Raw genomic sequence first — 22,006 nt, 5'->3', positions numbered from 1 at the left:
TAGTTCTGCATTGATTGAGTTGTTTTAATTTTCCATTGTTATCATAGAGCACAATAATACTAAGAGTTGTTCTAAGAAAGCTCCTGTATTCCAGACACAGTCTTCTGGACCCCCATTGTGAAGTAGTAGTCTAATTGGTAATCCTTTGGTAGTCAAGATCCCTCACCCCTGTCAACACCAAAACTCACTTCTTTGCCACTTGATCCAGGCGCAAGGAGCCCAAAGTGGCCTGGTGCAGTCCTACCTTCCAGGTCAACAGGATCACTTTTGTGTGTTCTCATGGAAGCATTCTTCCCTCTGGAAGGAAGACCTCCAGGACAGAGAACATAAAGTTACAGAAATGGGAGGCAAAAATGTATGTGTTTGCATATATACATGTGTATCTTTTTCAGACATATTTATTACATTGTTGTATCATGTTGCTTTCTTTTTGTTACATGGAAGTTTTAGTTGTACACAACTGTGCTTTCCCATCTTGCCTCTGATGAAATCCTCCTATACTCTACTTCTTTGGTATTAGGAATGTATCTCTTTGCCACCGCTGGAGAGGAACTGCTCTTTTTACCTCTAGTTTTCAATAAAATGTTTAACTCTGACTCTTCTGTAATTCAGTATAGTATGTGGTATAAGAAATGACTCTAAGGTAATTTTTCTATACTGATTGGCCCAACACTACTTATTAAATAGTAATTTATTTCTCTGTTGTTGGGGATTCGAGTAATCATTTGAATTGATTTTACCATTCTCAATTATATTTTATCAGCCTGGTGTTATGGGCTTTGAACTTCTTTGTAATACATAATTATTGCTTTGCCAGTTTAATCTTTAATATAGCAAATCAGACAGAGATGTATCAAATTTCTTTATTGTGTAGACAAGGTGATCTCTTTGTGTCCTCTAATGTACTCTTTTACCCTTCATCTCAAAGTGTCATCTCCTACAGCCATATTAATGGGCATGGAGAATTAATTGGTACCAGTTGAGAATGAATGACAGACTATTTCAGATAACATGTGCTATGCCAAATGAGTTGTATCAGACGAAGCAGTAGTGTGATTGACAGTTTTTGTTGAATATTTTATGAAATTATGAAATCAGGAAATGAAATAGATGATCTCTAAGTTTTCTTATAGTGCTGAAGTTCTTTGACATTTTTTTTTCTGAAATAACCAACTATAATAATTTGGATGATCTCAAGGTCTGATAACACATTCCCTTGTGATGTGAAGATAATCTTAAGACATAATGTCCTTTGGGGAACCTTGTCTAAATGCCATCAGAAACTCCATGCCCAAATCTCCTACATTTTTTTCTGGCCTCTCCTCTTTGTACCCTTGGGCTTCTGAGGCCTGTGGAGTGATCTTCACTGACACAATATTCCCTCCCCACGGGTGGAAGCCAGGCTCCAAACCTGCAAAGTTTGTAGTCCTGGCAGCAGGAGAACTATCTGGGCTGTTGTCAGGAGGCAACTTCATACTGGCTATGGCTCATATGTTTGAGATTGGAGTGAACATTAAAATGAGAACTGATGTACCTGATAACTGTAGTGACAGAATGAACATATGTGGGATTCTTTGAATTCTTTTCTTAATCCAAGATGAACAGTGAAACTTGTATATAGATACAGAATTAGAAACTTAGGATATTTTCATACTTTGTCCAGAAAATTGCAGAGGATATCCTGAAGTGTAAAACTTAAAGTTGTTGCATCTTCACACTGTAATTTATTGTTCACTGCCAGTGATAAACTGGTTATTCCTGTTGAAAAAAAATGTTCCGTGCTAAGATGCTGGGAACTATATTTACCTAGACAATGATAATACATAACATAGTAAATACAATTGAAATTTTCCCATCTAGCATGTTTTCTGATTATATCTTTCGAAGAACATTTTGGTACATATATCTAAAATGAAGTTGGGGATATTTTACAACTGTAAACCATCCTTGCATAGCAGGGATGTAGTCCATTAATTCTCAGAGCTTGAGGCAAGGCTGACAATTCATAAGTGGTAAATCCAGGGAGTTATGAAGATATTAAATCTCACATCTGGTGAGAAAATGTGTTATTTCACTGGGTTGATTGATGGACACTTTCCCATTACAGTGCAATTTGGGAAACCGCACTGTTAATTGCTAGGGTTTTAGCAAAGCTCTGTAGTTCAATTCCAATTACTTTAGTTTTGAAAAACAGAACAGCTGGATGGTAAAATTGCCCAGAGCCTTCACTGAGGGAGGGCACAAGTCAGCAACCCGACCTCTATGATTCCTGACTTGGATTTTCTATAGCTATTAGTTAGTGAAATTGAAGGCTCCTGGCGCACCCCTGTCAGGTGCCTTCTTCCTATTGGGAGCACTTGGGAGCAGGCTTTTTGCTTACTGTTCAGGTGCTCACCACCCTAATGGTCAGGCACCCTCCTATTACAACTCATTTGCCTTGCTCTTCACAGGGGACAGATGAGAAACCCAAATCTCATCACATCTTAATCTCTTTATCACAGGGTGATCTCTTCCTTGCTTTAGATCCCAGAGGGTTTTCTGCCTTCTCTTCACAAATTTCTTTGGCTGTGGAATTGACCTTTAGGGCCTCTTTCTGTGGGGTGAATTACATGTTTCCACACGTAATGTCTTTGTCTCTGGCTAAATCTAGAATGAACAACTCCAGTCGTGGTTTGGAAATTACCTGGTATCAGGGGCTAAATGGAATCAAACTGGGTGGTTCAGCTGCCCACTCCCTACATCTGTCCTGTTCCCTCCCTGTTTGCTGGCTGTTTGAACCAGATAGCTATCAAAGGCTGCCTTTTGTTAACATAAAGAATCTCCAGGAGGCTCCTTGCTTGGGATAGCTCTGCATATATAAGGGGCTTTCTTCTGTAGCTTTAGGATTTAGGGATCCTAATGAAAGAAGGGTGTGACACTTCTGATAAAATCTTTCTGGGGAAGGTTTTCAGGGGAAAAATGCTATATTTGTGAGGAAAAGGAAAGCTCAGTTAGGCAGATAGGAAATTTAGAGAAAAGAGTCTCTAGTATTTCTAGAACTTCTCCTAAGTAGTCACTGTATATTTTTGATATTGTAAATTCAAACTAACAATTTTTTGGTGTCCCTCCAAGATTCATACTCTTAAAATATATGTTCAACCTGTTTAGACAGGGCAGGCTGCAGGAATCAGGCTGGATGAGAGCACTGGCTACAAGAGAAGAGCTGTTTTCTTTCTTTCTTTCTTTCTTTCTTTCTTTCTTTCTTTCTTTCTTTTTTTTTTTCTTCTCACTGGCAATTGTTCTGGGCAGCACTGGCCTCAGAGTATCCTGATATTCAGCTTAAGAGGAGAAAAAAATAACAACAAAACCTGCTCTAACTACTTTTATTCTTGAGGGAATATGATAAAGGGCTTTTATTCCCCTACATTTCTTGAGAGGCTTGTTAATTAAGTAGCTATATATCTGTGTGGTTTGTGCCTTGTCTTAACACAATTATTAGCAACACCCCTCATAACTCTCAAAAGAGTCCCAATTTGAATGATAAATTATAACCACCTTATGGAATGGTGTAAATATTAGGTGTCCCCCAAAAGCTCATGTGTGAGACAACACAAAAAGTGGTGAAATGATTGGGTTATGAACATTAACCTAATCTGTGCATTAATCCCCTGATAGGGATTAACTGGATGGTAACTATAGCCAAGTAAGGTGTGGCTGCTGGAGGTGGTTCGCTGGGGTGTACCTTTGGCGTGTAGATTTTATACATGGTGAGTGAATGAGTGGAGAAGCTCCCTGCTTCCTGATCATCACATCCTGAGCTGCATTCCATTGCCACATACTTCTGCAATGATGTTCTACCTCACCTTGGGCCCCAAGAAATGAAGCCAAATGTCTATGGACTGAGACCTCTGAAATTGTAAGCCCCCAAATAAATTTTTCCTCCTCTAATTGTTCCTGTCAGGTATTTTGTTCAGAGAGGTGAAAAAGCTGACTACAACACCCTACTTATCAATGTATGTTTTTAGAACTATATTCAATTACTTAACTCTAGAGGAAGTGTGGTAAGTAAAACTTTCTTAGTCTCCCTACATGAATCGTCCTGTTTTTAACCTCTGTAGATTGATGCCTCAGTATGTGGCTCACTCCTGTCAAAGCCATATCGAAAATTCTGAAGTCAGAGAGATGTATGTCTAAAAAGAACCTTAAAACAAACAAACAAAACCACTTGGAAAATTAAGGGACCTGGCTTACTTTAAAAAATCAAGAAGTAGTTGTTCACAGAAATATTGTTTTCATTGGTTATTACTTTTTACTTGGTATTTTACATCAGTGGCAAATATCTCAGTTCTGAAATCTTTGAAATACTACTTTTCTAAACCTTTGTTGTGCTTCTTGTAACTCTTTTTTCTTCCTTATATTTGACAAGCCTCTCACTCTCACTTTTCTCTTGTAGGTCTTCTCTTCCATCTTCTATTCCTGTGGACCTGTACTGTAACTTTTCTATGCTTATCTTGCTGGAACTCATCTAGTTTCTGAAGAATGGGCGGAGCCTTGTGAACAAGGTGTGTCTGATTATGAGCAGAGGTAGGACTGACTATTTGTGTGGAACTTGTTTTCACAAACTCAAGTTCTGCTGACTCCATTACTAATGTATATTTTATCAGCAAAAATCTTGATTCTTCTCACATCAAAATCTGTCCAAAGCTGTTCATTGTGGGATTTTATTACTCTTGTTTAAGTGAATGTACTGGTATTTTTCTTTATTGACTTTTATGAACTTACACTCCTTACTACAGGGACCATTTGTTGAGATTTTGTTCTATATTCAATCCTGCAGTTCTTCAAGAAAGTCTCTGATGTTCTATTTTGTTCTCTCCTTTCCATACCTGTTATTGCACAGAAAAATGAATATTTTTTCCCTTGGTGTTCAGTTATGCATAGTTCTGTAATCATTTCTCTTTTGTGATTTCTGTCTCCCCAACTATATTTAAAATTAACTGACCATGTTGTCATATACTTGATAGATCTCTTACAGAATTGAGGTTCTTGTGTAGTGCATGTAAAAATTGCATTAGTCAAATTGACAGGTCCTCAACCAAATATGCCAGCACTGATACAGAAACTGTTTTAGTCAGGACCCTGATTGCCAGCATAAGAAACCTCTTCTAGCATACTTAACAAAAAGGAAGATATTGCTGGGAATATTAATCACCTCTTCAGGGTCTCACCTCTTAGTACTGTTAAAATGGCAATTCAATTTCAACATGATTTTGGAGGGGTCAAATATTCAAACCATAGTAATGCTAAATTCATATGTCCTATACAAGTCTGAAGGTCTAAAGGTGGCTTTAAATTTTTAAGGAAAAAGGAGTGTGTATAGTCAAAGTTAGCCTCCTGGTAAATTTAGAATATATGGTAGGTGCTTATCTTAGCCCAGTTGTGTGATATAGCTTAAGTATCTGAGATTGGGTAATTTATTAAGGAAAGAAATGTATTTCTTCACAGTTCTGGAGACTAAAAAGGCCAAAATTAATGTGCTACCTTCGAATGAAGTTCTTCTTGCTGCATCATCTCATGGTGAAGGGAAGAAAGGCAAGAGAAATATAGAAGGGGTCAAAAATCACCTTTTTTTTTTTTAACAGTTTCAGTCTCACCCAGCCTCACCATATGGCTTAATTACCACTTAAGGGCCTCACCTCTTAGTACTGTTATAGTGGCAATTAAATTTCAACATTCGTTTTGGAGGGGACAGATATTCAAATTGTGTCTATGCCAAATTTGTTATGTCCTAAACATTTACATTAGTTTTTCTTTGGACCTTAAGTGTACTGTACTAGATATAAAAATAATTTTTGTTATTTTATATCATGTCATAATACATTTTATTAACAATTTTTATTTATTAATTAACATTAAACATTAACACTCCATTGTAAGACTGGCAAGGTACCATAAATAATTGATTTAAAATAATTTCTGCATTTTAAAATATGTTTGTACTATATTATACCTTTATCATTCTTCTTTTTTTGGTGGTAAATTTCTTTGAGGTTTTTTTTTTTTTTTTTTTTTTTTTAATGAAAGCCTGTAGAAAGAAAGCTACTACTAAATTTTATTTGTAGTGCAATTAAGGCATCATGAAGTAGTTTTATATTTTGTGTTTAATTTTTTTTTATTGTAACTGTGATTTGAGGACAAATGACTTAGGCTAGGAGCTTTGAGATGCATAATATCGATTAGCCTGCAGACTGGATCCACCATATGGAAAATCAAGCAATCCTACTATGTAATTGAGCTCCAATAAAAACAGAGAATATTAAAGTTTGGGAGAAGTACCCTTAGGGTCAATTATCTGTGTGTATTGTCACACGTCAATGCCATGAAAGTGACATGGCCTCATAGGATGGCAAGAAGACAATGGAAGCTCGATATTGGTACTTCCCTAGATTCTTCCCTTACCCCTTTGGCCAATTTCAGTCTGTATCTTGCTCTGTTATAAACTATAACTGTAAATATAATAGCTTTCCATGATTTCTTCAAGTCCTCCTAGCAAATTATTTATTTTAAGCACAGATTTGGGAATCCACAATCTTATAATTGGTCTAACTTTTCACTCACCAAATTCCTAAGAAGTTGGCTCAAACTCTTGCAGTAAGGCACCAATGTTATTATTTTTTTCCTAACCTATCATGTCAGTTCTTTTGTGAAAGAAACTAATTTGAATTCAGTTTTGGAACATTTATGACAGACTTCACCCAATTTATTATTTTCTAAGTTTATCAAAGGAAATGTATGTGTTTAAGGAAATCAGTTAACTAGAACAGCAATAGCCAAAAAATCTTTTTATGTTTTTTTAATCTGTTTTTATTAGCAGCTAGCTAATCTGATTTTTAGTTTTAAAAATAACTAAAAAGAAAGTAAGATAAGAAAGGAAAGGAAAGTGAAAAATAAAAGGAAAATAAATTCTCATGCATGGTAAAAGTTCAAGCAGTACAAAAGAAATTGTGGGAAAATAAATACCCTGCCTTCCTCTCTGATGAGCTCTTTTATGTTTCTTAAAATAAGAATTGCTTCCTCCTTTTAATTACTACATTTGTGAATTTATTAATATTAAAGAATCCCTTTCAGACTGACTGAGGGTCTTAAGGCTCTTCTTGTGTGTGAAGTTTCATACCACACATTTGCTCAAAATGTCTCAGTGTTCTTTCTGTCTCCCTATCAATAATTATCAGCCCCCAATTCACTTTTTTCGAATCTCTATGTGCATTAATTTTTTATTAGCCTTTTTTTTATATCTTCCAACTACCACTTCTTTAGCCTTTTGATTTGGTACTTCTTTTAGAAATATGTGTCTCTCCCTTACCATATTGGTTCTATTAGTAGTTTGTTATTGTGGACCTACTATGTGTGAAATACCACTCATGAGGGTCACATTTTAGAAGAACTGTGAGTTTTAATATGTCTCTCAATTGTGTCTTTCATTCTGAACTTAGGTTTGTATGTGCCTGTTTGCCAGCCTTTTTGAAAAGACTTTTTGTTTTTTAGAACTTCCCAATAGACTGGCATATGGTTCATGCCTATAATTTTAGCCATTCAGGAGACTGAAGCAGGAGGATCTCAAGTGAAGGCTAGCCTGGAAGACCCTATCTCAAAATGAAATTTGAAAAAGTGTTGGGGATGTAGCTCAGAGGTAGAGTGCCACTGGTAAAATCCCCAGTATCAAAAAAGAAAAAAGGAAACGTCCAATATTCTGTGATGAAATCTTCATTTGTTGATGAGAGAAATCAGACACATATCCGTACAACTCTCTATAGAAGTCTTGAATGGATAATAATGGTATCAAATGAATTAGACTGAATGAAGTGTTATACTTTGAAATAGTACATACTAAGTGTCAAGATGCTGTAATGAGAGTGTAATCTCACAGCAATTAAAACTCAGAAGATCTAAAGAAGTTGACCATTAGCAAAAGCCCAGTTGAGAGTATCTGTCATTTTCATTATTAGATATTAGATCTTCAGAAGATATCAAGACAGTAGTATGGGAATGAATTACTTAAATTAACTGATTTGAAAGAGATCATCAATTAGCAAAAACATGTCTTAGTTAAGGTCTCGTATGGTACTCTTATTCCATTTAATAGATATAAGCAGGAACTATAATTCTGTGACAGTGTATAATAGAAACTATGTTTTTTTTTTACCAAATCAACAATTATTCCTATACCTGTTTATAGAATTTTCCCCTCTTTACTATGAGAAGCAGATGACATATTAAGATTTCTTAAATTCTAATGACGATAACAGCTTGCACACTTTGAATGCTACTGTGTGCCAGACAAAGCATTTTATATGTTTTTTCATTAAATTTATTAAATTACTCACAAAAACATCATGAAGAAAGTTCCATTATCATCCCCATTTCAGCATGAGAAGAAACGGAGTCCTAAAATAGTTTAAGTCAGGTTTGAAAGGAAAACATAGGGGCCAGGGTTTGATCCTGTCTGACTCCAAACCCCTCCCAATCAAAAACATTAGGGATAGAATGTGCTGGAAAATTCTGTTGGCAAATATTTTCAGGTTTCAGCTAAAGAAACTGAGGTTCAGCAAGTTAAATGACAGCTAGCTTATGGCAAAGTAGGCAGCAGGGTGCAATTCTCTGGACCTCCATTTAGGGCATCGTTTTCATTTTCTTTTCTTTCAACATGTTAGTTCAAGACAGCCCCAGCCTCAAATCTTTCCAACTGGAGCCTTGCAGAACCTCTTTATACAATTTGCAACCTCTCTGCAATTTCTAAAACAAAGTCATCCAGTCTTTTCTTCAGCAGAGATCCATGGTTCTAACTATTTAGATTAATTATTAATTTATTCAGGAATTATGAGAACTGCTTTTCAATACAGTTGCTAATTCATCTCCAATCTGCTCTAAGCAAGTTACAAACTGACAAAATTGCCCACCCTAAAACAGATGGAAAAGATTCATACCTTGAACTCCTTTTGATCTAGATGAGTAGGGCTGCAGTTGGCAGCCACAGACAGTTAAAATGTGTTGTTTCTACAGAAGATAGAGTAAGGAAACAAGCTTGTGTGTTACTTTAGGAATGTTTTTCTCTTGTTCTTTCTTTTTATATTTAACTGATAATCCAAACGTAACAAAATATGTAACTTGCTTGAAATGTTGGAAAGAGCAATTGTCTGTTTGAGATCCCACTTCTCAATATTTCCACTAAAGTTCTCTGCATGGCAGAAGGAACTGTACTCATTCCTAGGTGCCCGGGGTGAGGTGGGGTGGAGCAGCATCCCATAAGCAAAGTGCTTTGAAGTAATAACTTTTTCTTTGTTTTCATCAAAAATACTGTTTTCCATCTTTTAGTCTTTAGCTATTAAAGTGGTCATTCCAGAGCTATAGCCCATTCTTTAGTTTGGAATTTGGGGTATTTCTGCCCTATAATTGTCTACTCTTAACTTGTTCAAATGTATATTGTAGTCCAAGAAGCACAAGGATAGGAAATGCCAATTTTGGAGGCAATATGATCAGTCAGACAGGTTCTTGCTGCAAAATTGCAAAAATTTTGGTGCATTAATATAGACTGAGAGTGAATAAATAGGGGACAACCAACTAAGCATCCCCCAAACATATGTTAGCATATAAAATTTTCATACAGAGCACTTGGCAGCATCTTGAGGGTTCTAAAGAACACATTTTTGGAAAGGCTGGCCTAATACATTGTTACCTCTCTGTTTTATTATGCAAATGCATTTTTTATCAAAATAATTGCCTTCATTTAAAAATTATATACTATGAATATTAATTCTATTGTTATGTCAAAAAAGATTTATGTTTTGACCACTTCTTTTAAAGCTTATCATAAAACTCTATTATTTGAATAAAGATTTTAAAGAGTTTTCTCGGTGTTTAAAAATAATGTCACTAGGTCACTAATCTAGACATTTGTAGAACTTGTCACTTAGATTCTGATGCCTACCAGCTCTGAGATTCAAATCTTTCTAGTCATGTAAACTTTCTTAACCTCAACTGCTTGTTTTAATTTCTTTTTAAAATGATAACACCTGTTCTATCCACTTCACAATGTTTTGAGTATTAAAATAGGTAATTAAATTTACTGCATAAACTAGGAAATGTGATAGCAATATCATTTCCATTATATGACTAGTTGTACTCCCCTTTAATTATTTGTATGTGTTGGAGGAGACTTCCAAACCTTGCCTAAAACAATTTGAAGCAAGGAATGATTGACTATTGGAATTTCTTCGAGTACTTTCTTTCACTCTCTTTTCAAAAGAACCCTGTCTATATGTTTATATGGGTTAGATAGCTTTAATTTGTTTCTTTTTATTTGCTGTCAGCGATTACAGCTACCATTCCCATGGGAAGCTTTCTTTGTCTTAAAATACATTTTTAAGTGAGATGGCAAAACTGTTTTAGTTTAATGCATTTTTTTCCTTCAAGTTTCCTGTAAGTGGCATTTATGAGCAATTTCAGATTTATTCTGTTATAATGGCATTTTAAAAAGATTATCCTTAGGCATTATTATGGCTTTAGAATAAATCTAGCTAAAAATTTCATCCTCGGTGTGAAAAAGAAAGCTCCTAAAGGTCTTTAAACATAGTCCATCTTTCAGAGACCTTTCTGTTTGGAGACAAGTTTGTCTCCTGAGTATATTGAACAACAGTAATTCATGGCATTTATTCAGCATTGTGTATTTCCAAAGCAATTTGCAATCATCAATTCATTTAACCACCTTGCAATCCCAGCACTGAGAAGCAAATGTGACCCTACCACCACCTGAGCTAGCATTAGCACCCCAAATTGCCTCTGTGCTCACATTATTGAGCCTCGCTTTGATTAAAAATCCCCCTTGGACCAAAGGGAAAAAAAAGTGTAAGTATAAGCTACTTTCTTCTATTTTCTGTCCTTAGTTGCTCAGAAGTAGAATAATCTATTGCCATTTCTGTTGGAGCTGTCTACAATCCCTTTAGTCCTTAGAGGTAGTTTGCCTATATAAATATGACAAGCTGTTGTGGTGAGATCCTTTCAGGGAGCTTTTTGTACTCTCCCTTTAAGGTCCAACTCAGATGTTATTTTATAACTAAAATGTTCCATAAAACTTCTCCTTCTGTCTTCCCATGATTTAATTAATTTCTCCCTCCTGTGTTCTCACAAAATTTTATACATACTTCTGTTACAGCTTTTGCCATAATTTTGGTGTAAGCTCTCAGTCTACAATGGAAGCAATTATATGGCCTGGAACCACATCTCATTTGTTCCTCCATCTATTGTCATCCCTTAGCACAGTGTCTGCAGCATGAGAACTCAAGCATCATTAAATCCAACGTTAGAACTCAGCTGCTCCAGGCCTCTAGGGTTTTTTGACCCAGCCACCTACCCTTTGCTCTGCTGCATATGAAGAGCAGAGGAAGGGAGCCAAACCAGATGGATTTAGGAAATCTTTCTAGAGGCATCAGTTCTGAGGCTAATTCTTCATAAGGACGAAGTATTCTTTAATGAAAAGGATAGGAAATAGCATGTGAAGACTTCAAGGCAAGAAGCAGCACACCACATCAAGCTACAAATGGTCCTAATAATAATGGTGGTGGCCAGTGAGTATCCTCCTCATTGTCATTGCCACCATCATCATCTTACAGCCACCTTTTCCTGAGCACTCTTGAGGATCCTGACACTGTCTGTGGTATCTTAGAGACTATCTCACACAACTATCAGCATAGTCATGCAATGCAGGAATTATCATCATCATATTTTTTTAGGGGAAAAAAACCACACACACAAGGCTCAGCAAGACTAAGAAATTTTCTCAAGTTCAAGCAAGGTAGCTAGGATTTGAACCTTATGATAAGGATCGTATTTTTTCTATGTTGTGGAGTGCCACTTGGATGCCATCTCAGGACTGCTTGCTTCTTGGAATACCTGCTGATTGTATCATTTCTCTTTTCTCCTTTGTCTATGAACCTGTGAGTGGTGAGAAACCCAGAGGCTACATTCAGTGGAACTTTTCAGTTCTGTGATTCTGTTCACAATCCACACATCCTCTAAAAGGCTTCCTATAGAAGGTGTCCCCATTAACTGCAAATGGAGCTCTGATCACAGGAGGAATGAGGGCAGGAGCTGAGACCATTATTCTCTATTCTAAGATGTCTAAAGCAGACCATAGCAGCTTTTATGTTTTCATTCCTTGCTTTGAGGCCTATACCTTGAAGGCTACCTTTCTTCTCAGGTCCCCAAAATGGTTTTTATTCTCGAAATTATAAAAGGCAATGCTATTAGTGCATGCTCATGCTGTTTAAGGAAGCAAAAACTTTCAGAATCTTAAGTACAATTACTTAGGGTATATTTAATTTTAAACAAGGCAAATTGAGCTCTATTGTTTGAGGTTAAAGATGTGATATATTCCTCACAGTACTTTGGACCATGTAGTGGCTCATTGCAGAGTCAGCTAGAACCACTTGAGAATTGCCTGACACAGTATACAGTCACTAGCAATTTACATCAATCAAAGAAATCGATTAAATTTGCAAAGATCTGTGGTTTTCTGAAGACTTAGGTGTTACCTAGAGTGACACCAGTAAAGAATGGCTTATTGTATTGAAGGGTTCTATTCCACCTTCCATCCCAAACACAGTATGTTATAATATGAGCATAAGAGACATTTAATTAATAAGAAAAGGATATAATGCATCATGCAGGAGTGGGTGTATATGTGTGTATATGTTTCTGTACCATTTTGGGGTGTAGACCATGCATTTGGAGATTTAGAAAACTTGTGATGGGTATCATTTCCTCCGTTTCTATTTTCATAACACACATATTTTTGTTTGATAGATTACATTTTGAGGGCAGTTTTAGATTCACAGAAAAATTAAGCAGAAGATACAGAGATTTCTCTTATATCTCCTGCCACCTCACATGCATAGCCTCCCCCATTATTAATATCCCCCACTAGAGTTGTACCCTTATTGTAAGTGAAGAACCTATATGGACATTGTTACCACCTTAAGTTCAAATTTTATATTAGAGCTCACTTTTGATGTTCATTTTTACAAATATATGTCATGTATCAACCTTTATAGTACTATACAGGGTGGTTTTGCTGTCCTAAAAAATCCTTTGTGCTCTACCTATTCATTTCTCATTCTCACCTACATCCTGGCAACTGACCATTTTACTTTCTCTATAGTTTTGCCTTTTCCTGAATGTCATATAGTAGGAATCATGCAGGATATAGCCCAATACATACAATATGTGTTGTTCAGCATTAAAAAGAAACTAGTTGTTCAGCATTAAAAAGAAACTAGCTGTCCAGCCATGAAAAGTTATGGAGGAAAATTAAATGCATATTTGTATGTGAACAAAACCATCTGAAAGATGCATTCTTTATGGTTTCAACTGTATGGCTTTTCTTCTAATTCCCGCCAGCCAGTTGCTTATATGATCTTGAGTAAACTTGACCATTGACAGTTGAACATTACTATTTGTATATTTATCTTACCTGATCCATTTTACATTTAGTTTCTTAAAAGTATATCATTAAAGACTATATACTTTCTTGATCTTACCCCATGAACACGTTTCTTAGATTGTAAATCTAAGCTGGATGACATGAACAATGACAAAGCATGGAGCTTTGAAAACATGGAGATTCAGGACATCCTTAACAAGAGATTTCAGTCTTGGTCTTAAAATATTTTGAAAGCAGCTATTGTAATAGATGTTATTGAACTAAAACCAATAGGAAAAAAGTAAAACAGAGCATGAACTATGTAGCTTTTTTGACACTGATGGCTAGAAACCTGTTCATTGGAATTAAAAAGTGCTGGTAATTATATATTTTATGACATTTACTTGGAAATTATCAACCTAAGTAGGTTAACAAAGGCTTCCCTAAATAAGCCAAAAAATATGGTGCCATTTCAAAAATATGCACGGGCTACATATGAAATTGAGGAAATAACAAGGATTATAAGTGCTCTATTTGATAAAAAAATATTGCAAAATGAGTGTTTCTGAGATGGTGGCAAGTGAAGGTAAGACATGGGAGTTTCTTAATTGGGGAACGAAAATAGCTATTTTTAAATTAATTCATCAGGGAAAATTTTACAGGATATTTGGATTTCAGAGATGATTTAACAAAGAGAATAATGATAAAATAATGATAATTACAAAGCAGAAATTGCATGAAATTTATTTGTCCTAATGACTAGGTTCCTGAAAACTCTCAAGTAGCTGACTTAGAGCTTAAGTTATTTGAAATCTAATGAGAAAAAATAGGATTGGGAGATAGAGATAGGGAATAAACCACCGAATGCTCTTACATAAATATTTTATGAGCATTAAAATAAAGCAATTAAGGCACACACTAAGTATATATCACATTAGTCCAATTTTGTAGGCCTTAAAATTAGTACAAATTTTTACTATATTTAAGAATTTCCATTTACCAGTCACCAATTCAAAGTTTAATGTGTTCTGATTGAATCTCCCTGAATTGTTGACCCTTGCCACAGGCTTTTTCCAAAGACCTGTGACATGAATCTCAGACATGGCTTTTTCCTAAGCATAACCTAAGCATGCTTCTAAATCCACAGGTCTGCTGTCTCTCTCTCTCTCTCTCTCTCTCTCTCTCTCTCTCTCTCTCATTGTGTTTGTGTTTGTGTGTGTGTGTGTGTGTGTGTCCTGTGTCCTTTCTTTCTCTCTCTCTAGATAGATAGATGGATAGACAGACATACAGATCTCTCAAGAGTGAGGAAAGAAATTCTCTTACTCTCTGCCTTTCATTATATTCAATGAGAATCACAATTCTTATTCTAATTGTTCCCAAATGTAAAGACTAGGCATTAAGAATGTTTGAACCCTTTTTTATAATTACTGACCAAGCATTTAAAAATTAACTCATATGTATTTGATGCTTGGATTTAAAATAGAGAACTCCTGGCAGAATTTTGTATACCACTTGTATAGTAATAAAAATAAAGCAATTTACTTCTAAAGCTCTTAAAAATGATAGTTTTAGAAAATTTTTAATTGTGCTAGGCACACATTAGCTTTATTATATGTATACTAAAGAAAAACTCTTATAGCAGTGAACTAATGGTTTACAAATATTTTAAAAATTTTGTTGTAGATACTAATGTTGACCTTTTGGTCAACATCTGAAATTTCTTCCATCACTAGAGTTCCCTAAGTCTCACTTTCTTCCTCTTCCTCTTCCTCTTCCTACTGCCTTCTCTTTAGACGCTTTCACTTCTTGCCAGAGGATAAAGCAGATGTGGAGCTTCAAGGCAAATGGGAGACCATCTGATGCTATATCTCATGTGAGAGCAAATTCCTAAGAAGGGTTTCAGATTTGATGCATGGAAATCACATGGCATCTGTTAAAACTGAAGATCATGTGTTTCAGAAGGGTCCATTTCAGTGCTGAGCTTTTAGCTCCAGAGGGCTTAAGGATAGTATCAACTTTTTCAAGCTTGTGAAGAATTCATATGCATGAGTAGAACCCATATTTCCATGCATTTTTGAATAATGGACATTTCCTGGTCATAACAGATTTAAGGTCAGAAACAGGTGATTTTAGCAGTGATTGAAATTCAGAATTGAAGGATGGCCATTTCCTGAGTATTTTCCACATTTTGGTTTTTCATAGCATTAACATGTTAAAATTAACATGTTAAAATTGACATGTTAAAATACTGGGCTGAGGTGTCTCTAATGTCTTGGGTTCCTACTTAAAGAAATCAAAACATAACTCAGAATTGAAAATAAAATGAAAATTAAGCTCAGCTAATCATAGTCAAGTAGACATTACCTATATTGTCAGAACTCCCCCACTCCCAAGGTAATACAAATAAGGCAGTCCTTCAAAATTTAACCAATCAAGTGATTTATTTGCTCTTCTTCTGTGATTCTCTATAATAGCAGACTCTTGATGCCCCTTCAGCAGAATCCCAAAATATGCCCACTTGGACCTGCCCAACACATTGTCTGTTTAAATAAATGCTTAATTTTTAATGTGCCAAGTGTATCTTTTAACAGATGTATACATCCTTTATATCATAACACCCATCTACCTGTAGCTTTTCTCTTTTCAAGTTCAAATGAGCAATGGGTGAGAGTCAGCTTTCTGAATTCTAGTCCCAGAAGAATATTAATTAGCCTTGTGGTTTTAGCAAAGGCTCTTTAACTCTCTGGGCTTTAGTTTAGTTCCTTCAAAGGTAAAATGATTCATTCTTCATGACCTTTAAGACAATTTACAGCTTAAAAGGTCTTCAATTCTATGCATTTCTGAATACTGATATCAGTCTCCATGAGGCATGGCTTCTGTATCTGACATATCTAGAACAGTGCTGGCTGTATAATTGAGGCACTCAAGAAATTTAATTCATTCAAAGGAAATAAAGTATTAAGGAATACACTTCTGCCATAAATTAAGGATTATCTTTCACCTCCTCATTGCTCTCAGTAATGTACTGTTGGTGCACAGAATAGGGTTAACTGGGAAGCTGTTTATGGTGAGACTAGTCTTCCTCTGGCTCCAAATTGAAAGACTGTCATAACTGGATGTTTGATCCTGTGAGCTGTGTGTCTACAGATAACATGTGGAGAAGAGTATTGGAATTGTGATGAATTTATATAATTTCCTGCTGGCAATGGAGAAGACCTACCTCTTCTTCCATTAAAAAATCTTTCTAAAAATATGAAAATTAATTTAACCCATAGATTATTTACCTAGGATGATTGGTTACTCACCTCAGAATGATCCTACTTTATATTTATTAATTGGGGGTGAAATAAATGAAAAATCATTTTCTGGGAAAATGTCAGATAAAACTGGATTTTTTTGTTCAGTGATTTTCATTGACAGTGAGGCTGTATTTTCTTCTTCTTCTTCTTCTTTTTTTTAAACCAAGAACTCTGAGCTTTGTTAGGGGAAACCACAACTCTCACAGTTGCAGTTAGGTGTGTGGGAATATTATTAAGAGTGTATTTTCAGTAGAAGTCTCCAGAATGTGTTACTGCTAATCTTCCGAGCCATTAGTGGCATTCATATGATAAAATGTTAATGTTTCTCTTCTAATTTAAGTGCATTTCTGAACATACCTCAAAGCCAAGCCACGCTGGGTTGAAATGAGGAATGTGATTGGATTGGATTTTAATAGAACATAACATTGATGGAATTGAGATTGACCTCATTATGATTCTCAATTCCATACTAGATCTTTGCTTTAGGCATTAAAGAGCATATGGTAATAACTCTCTTTTTTTTAAAGCTTTGCTGTTAAAGATTTAGTGGAAAGATTATCTAGAATACTTTTTATCAAATATCTTATTTAAATAAGAAGAATTCTTTAAAGCATTAGCATTAAAAATTCACAGAGCCTACAAAATTAAAGATAGAAAAATCTATTAGGTTATCTTTCTTCTCCCAGACAAGGATTACTTCAGAGGAAAGAGCTACAAAAATGAAAATAATAAGTGAAACAATTATAATATCAACATTAGAGATGGGAGAAGAAAGAATGTTCGATTGGTTAGAGAAATCAACTGAAATAAATACTTTGTTCTTGAAAAACTATTTTATCCTATTTTTATATGTTATAGCATTTATCATTAAATCATCAGTTATTTTTGTATTATAAATGTAAGTGATTTTGAGACCTTTTTGTTAAAAATAAGAAGCTGAAATTCAAATTTGATCGAAAAACCTAATTCAGATGATCTGCATGTAGTGCTTTAACATGCATTGGCTTCTTTGTTTTGAATTATCGACATAGAATTCAGTTTAATCACACATATATGACATTTTCATTTTGGTATATAATGTGCACACATATTAAAATGTGTCTTTGTCTTATGTATGTATTGGAAAGGAATTATCAGCAAATTTATAAATAGAATACTGTTTCTGATTTTATTTTCAAGAACCAATGAGCTCTCATCCTACTGAACATAAAGTGAGAAAATAAACTTTAAATTTGTCAGTTTAGAGCATCAGTGATACTTTCAATTTAAATAATCTCTTTTGGATGATTAAATACCATAGGAAAAGATTCAGTCCTTCAGATACGCCCATCCTGGCTTTGCTTCTCTTTGGCAGCATTTATATGGCTTTGTCTCTTGTGGAGGGTACATTTCTAGCAATAGTGTGACTTGTCTGATATGCTCCCGGGGCTGGAACCTGTGAGGTCTGACTGGTATAATCTATTACCCCAACAAAGCATCTCCTTTCATCTCCTCCCTCCCTTCCTCCCTCCCTCCCTTTCTTTTTTTCCTTTTTTACCTGGATTTTTCAAAAATTGGGGATTCAATCAGGGGCACCTTACCACTGAGCTACATCCTTAATCCTTCCTATTTTTGGAGATAGAATGTTGTTAAGTTGCCAAGGGTCTCACTAAATCGATGAAGCTATCCTCAAACTTGTGATCCCCCTGCATCAGTCTCCTGAGTTGCTGAATTTAACGGTGGACTTACAGGTGTGCATTACCATGCCCAGTGTGTTACTTGTTTTAAAGTTCTATATTATACACAGTTTCACATCCCTTGTTAGATTTCAAGGTTGATTTTACAAATTAAGGTAGAATTGATACCAAGGGTCAAGTTCTCTTAGCTCTGGAGGGAGAAAAAAAATGTGATGATCAAATAAAGAGGATGGCTTTGATAGTTACATTTAAAATGATATTAATTTTCACATTTGAAAGGAATTAACTTATTGTTTACCAGTAAACATTCAGGTTCTAGTCAATTACAAGCAAGCAAGGAATAGAGGCCTTTAAGATTTTCCTTGCCTGCCTCCCCCAAATTGTCTTCCTCACTCTCTACCATTTACCAGCCATACTGACCTCCTCTCTATATCCCTGTCTTCTCAAACTCCTTCTGAAACAGCCTTTGAACTTATTTGACTCTCCCTAAAAGGCACTTTGCTTGGATGGTTTCATCTCACCCCTTTCTACCTCGACACAAATGTCCTTTCCTCAGTGGTATGTCTTTGTCCTTTATATAAATTTTTTTTAAATTTAATTCTGTTGCTATATTCCTATTGCATCGAATGCTGCCTGATATATTTCATAAAACATATTAATTGAATGAAAATTGAATGAATGGTATTACAAAGTCTTCACCGTTAACCTGATATATTGCCATCTCCTGTGCCTAATGGGAAAAATTAGAGAGGTGACTTGTCTGAATTTAACATACAAGGGTGAGGCAGATATGGAATTCAAATTCAGGTCTGTATGAATGCAAAGCCCATCTTTGGCCACCAAACTATACATTCTGCTTCTGTAGTGTGAATTTTATCACTTATTTCTAGTAGCTTGGTCCATATGCCAATAGACTAATGTATTATTTTTTTCTCTATGTGCTACACAGCATAAGCATCTTTTATACACACACACACACACACATATATACATATATATATATATATATATATATATATATATATATATATATATTTGAAGTAGATTCTTTTTCCTACATTTTAAGTGAGAGCAGAACCATATTTGCATATTCATTTTTTCTTAAAGCCTCCTAAAATGGGCTGTTGAATCATGTCTCTTAACAGTAAAGCTGAAAATGTCAGATCCACACTTAAGTAAGGAAATAATTTTCAAAAACAACCCAAAGATATTAATTCATAGGATAATCCAAATGTTTTTAAGTAATAACAAATTTCTAAACTTTGAAAATATGAAATTTATTATGATATATGGGTTTTATGCTCAGCTCCAACTGGAAATTTCTATCATGATGTAACAACACATTTCAACTGAATGAAAAGTTCAGGTAGAAAAATTCAAAGATACTAAAGACTAGCCAAAGCTTTATTCATATATTAACATAATTTCATTCATTTTTGGACAGAGTTCCAGGTCCTCTGTGACCATAGTTATACACACTCTGCTTGCTCAATGGGCCACTAACACATCTGTACAGCAGGTGATAGGGAACACTCTCAGATAGGTTTTATCACTTTTCCTATAATGAGAGATATTTTTTGTGCTTCTACCTGGTGTGGTTACTTTGCAGTACATCTGGCTGAAAACATCTTTTCTTATTTTATGGATGAGAGGAAAAATATAAGTATTTTTTTCCCATCAAATTTCCAACCTATTCATGTTTTGCTTCAACAATTTGTGCATTGGGAGGTGAAAATCTGAGCAGTTGCTAGGCTGTGCGTTTCTGTAAATCGATCCACAAAGGACAGAACAGGGTGCAGTCTGAAGAGGTAAGAATTAGAAGGCAAAGCCAAATCAGCAAAACTAAACAAAGCAAAGAAACTGAAGCAAATTAATCATGACAAAACCTGTACAAAATCTGGAGAACAAGTTGCTGTACTTGAACTTTCAATAAACAGATTCTGTTTATTTGGACTTTACTAGGGTGGAGATTTAAATGCAAACTGAATCTACATATAAAACAAAGTCACTCAGATATGTCAGATGGACTAGCCTTCAATGGGAGAGATTGATTTTGAGAGAAATTAATTATACTAACAGAAATTGCTGTTAAATATTTTACACTTTGGAAACCAGTTACTAGAATATTGCTGTTGTAAGGTAGAAAAGTGACAGAGTTTTCTTTCCCTTAAAATAAAACTTTGCTTGCCTTTATTTAAAGTAAGATGAGACTACTAAAATGGAGGGCTGAAGTTCAGTAAGGTCCTAATATTTGGGACTTCATTGTTGACCTGGAACTTCAGAAAATTTTAATGTAAAACTGGCCAGTTGATGAATAAAAGAAATTGTAACTATTATAAAGCTAATTCCCTTTCTCTAGGAGCACCTGTTTATTAGAATGGTTTCTATTACAATATCAGCTTTGTTAATAATCACTTGCCTTGGTAGCCATCTTTGCTGATTTTATGATAAAGAATGTTAGATTGACTTATTTGCTTGCTTTTGTATTGCTTCTTGTAAAAAATCAACTGCCAAATTTCTAGCGGGGTGCTCCAGAACTCAAAAGCTCGTCACTGTCATACCTTATTTCTTCCTCTCAAAACTGGTGAGAGATTCTTGTAATTAGAGATTCTCTTTTGAATGAAAGACATGAGTGCAGAAAAGAACTGTCTAATGATAATTACATGCCCAGGAAAAGAGAAGCTAACATATTATGAGATAGAACTTGCTGAGATGCATGTTTTATGTAGTAGGGCTAGTAACACTAAATGTCATCCAGAAATTCAAAAAATCTTTGGTATTTCTCAAAACAGGTTGAAAACAGAAGATTTGGTGAGCACAGTTGGAAGTCTCTTGCTTCTTTCTCTAAATGGGTCAAACAATGGAAAAGACAAGGGTGGGAATACAGAAGATTGACCAAAAAATATCATACTTAATGACCTGAACTTGAATTTTTGAACCTTGGCTTAAGATACAAGTGATCTCTGGGTAGGGATCAAAAGAAAGAATAAAATGACAGATTTCTTCTCTCACAATTACTCTGCTACAGTTTTTGTAAAAAATAGAATGGGCTGCATCAGAAGGTAGAGTTTCTTATTTCTGGGAAATGTGGAAGTCAATGAACACCTTCTTGCTGAGAGAAGTAAAGGTTCTCAAGCATGAGTGATAGCACTAGATGATTTTTAAATTTCCTTATACTCTGAGTTGTCATGAAATTTTTTATTTTCTGGAACTCCAAAAAATTATTTTTAATGAGGATTTAATTTTTTAGAACCAACTAACTTAAGTTATGAAACATAAACTTTTCTAATTTAAAAAAAATTGTTATCTCTATTATATTCTAATCAAATCCATAGAATTTTTATAATATGTATGTGTATGTATTCTTTTTTTTTTTTAATTTTTTATTGTTGGTTGTTCAAAACATTACAAATTTCTTGACATATCATATTCCACACTTTGATTCAAGTGGGTTATGAGCTCCCACCTTCACCCCATACACAGATTGCAGAATCACATCAGTTACACATCCATTGATTTACATATTGCCATACTAGTGTCTGTTGTGCTCCGCTGCCTTTCCCATCCTCCACCCTCTC

General features: G+C 35.0%; 1 protein-coding gene across 6 annotated transcripts in view; it reads left to right on the top strand.

The window, feature by feature from the left end:
* Window positions 1–22,006, top strand: part of LOC107149531 (EGF-like and EMI domain-containing protein 1) — a 613,012-nt gene that overhangs the window by 273,163 nt on the left and 317,843 nt on the right. For 3 of the 6 annotated variants that reach the window (XM_048814354.1, XM_048814352.1, XM_048814353.1), the window contains one exon: window positions 4,433–4,563. The exons of the other annotated variants lie outside the window; for them this stretch is intronic. In XM_048814354.1, the coding sequence (XP_048670311.1) occupies window positions 4,554–4,563 (10 nt within the window). In that variant the 5' untranslated portion in view covers window positions 4,433–4,553. The remainder of the gene's footprint in view (window positions 1–4,432; window positions 4,564–22,006) is intronic. 6 annotated transcript variants of the gene reach the window in all.

The sequence above is a fragment of the Marmota marmota genome, unplaced genomic scaffold (assembly GCF_001458135.2).
Source record: "Marmota marmota marmota unplaced genomic scaffold, marMar, whole genome shotgun sequence".
NCBI classification, from domain to species: domain Eukaryota; kingdom Metazoa; phylum Chordata; class Mammalia; order Rodentia; family Sciuridae; genus Marmota; species Marmota marmota.
The sequence above is the reverse complement of the archived record's forward strand: the minus strand, read 5'-3'. Positions and strand labels throughout refer to the sequence as shown.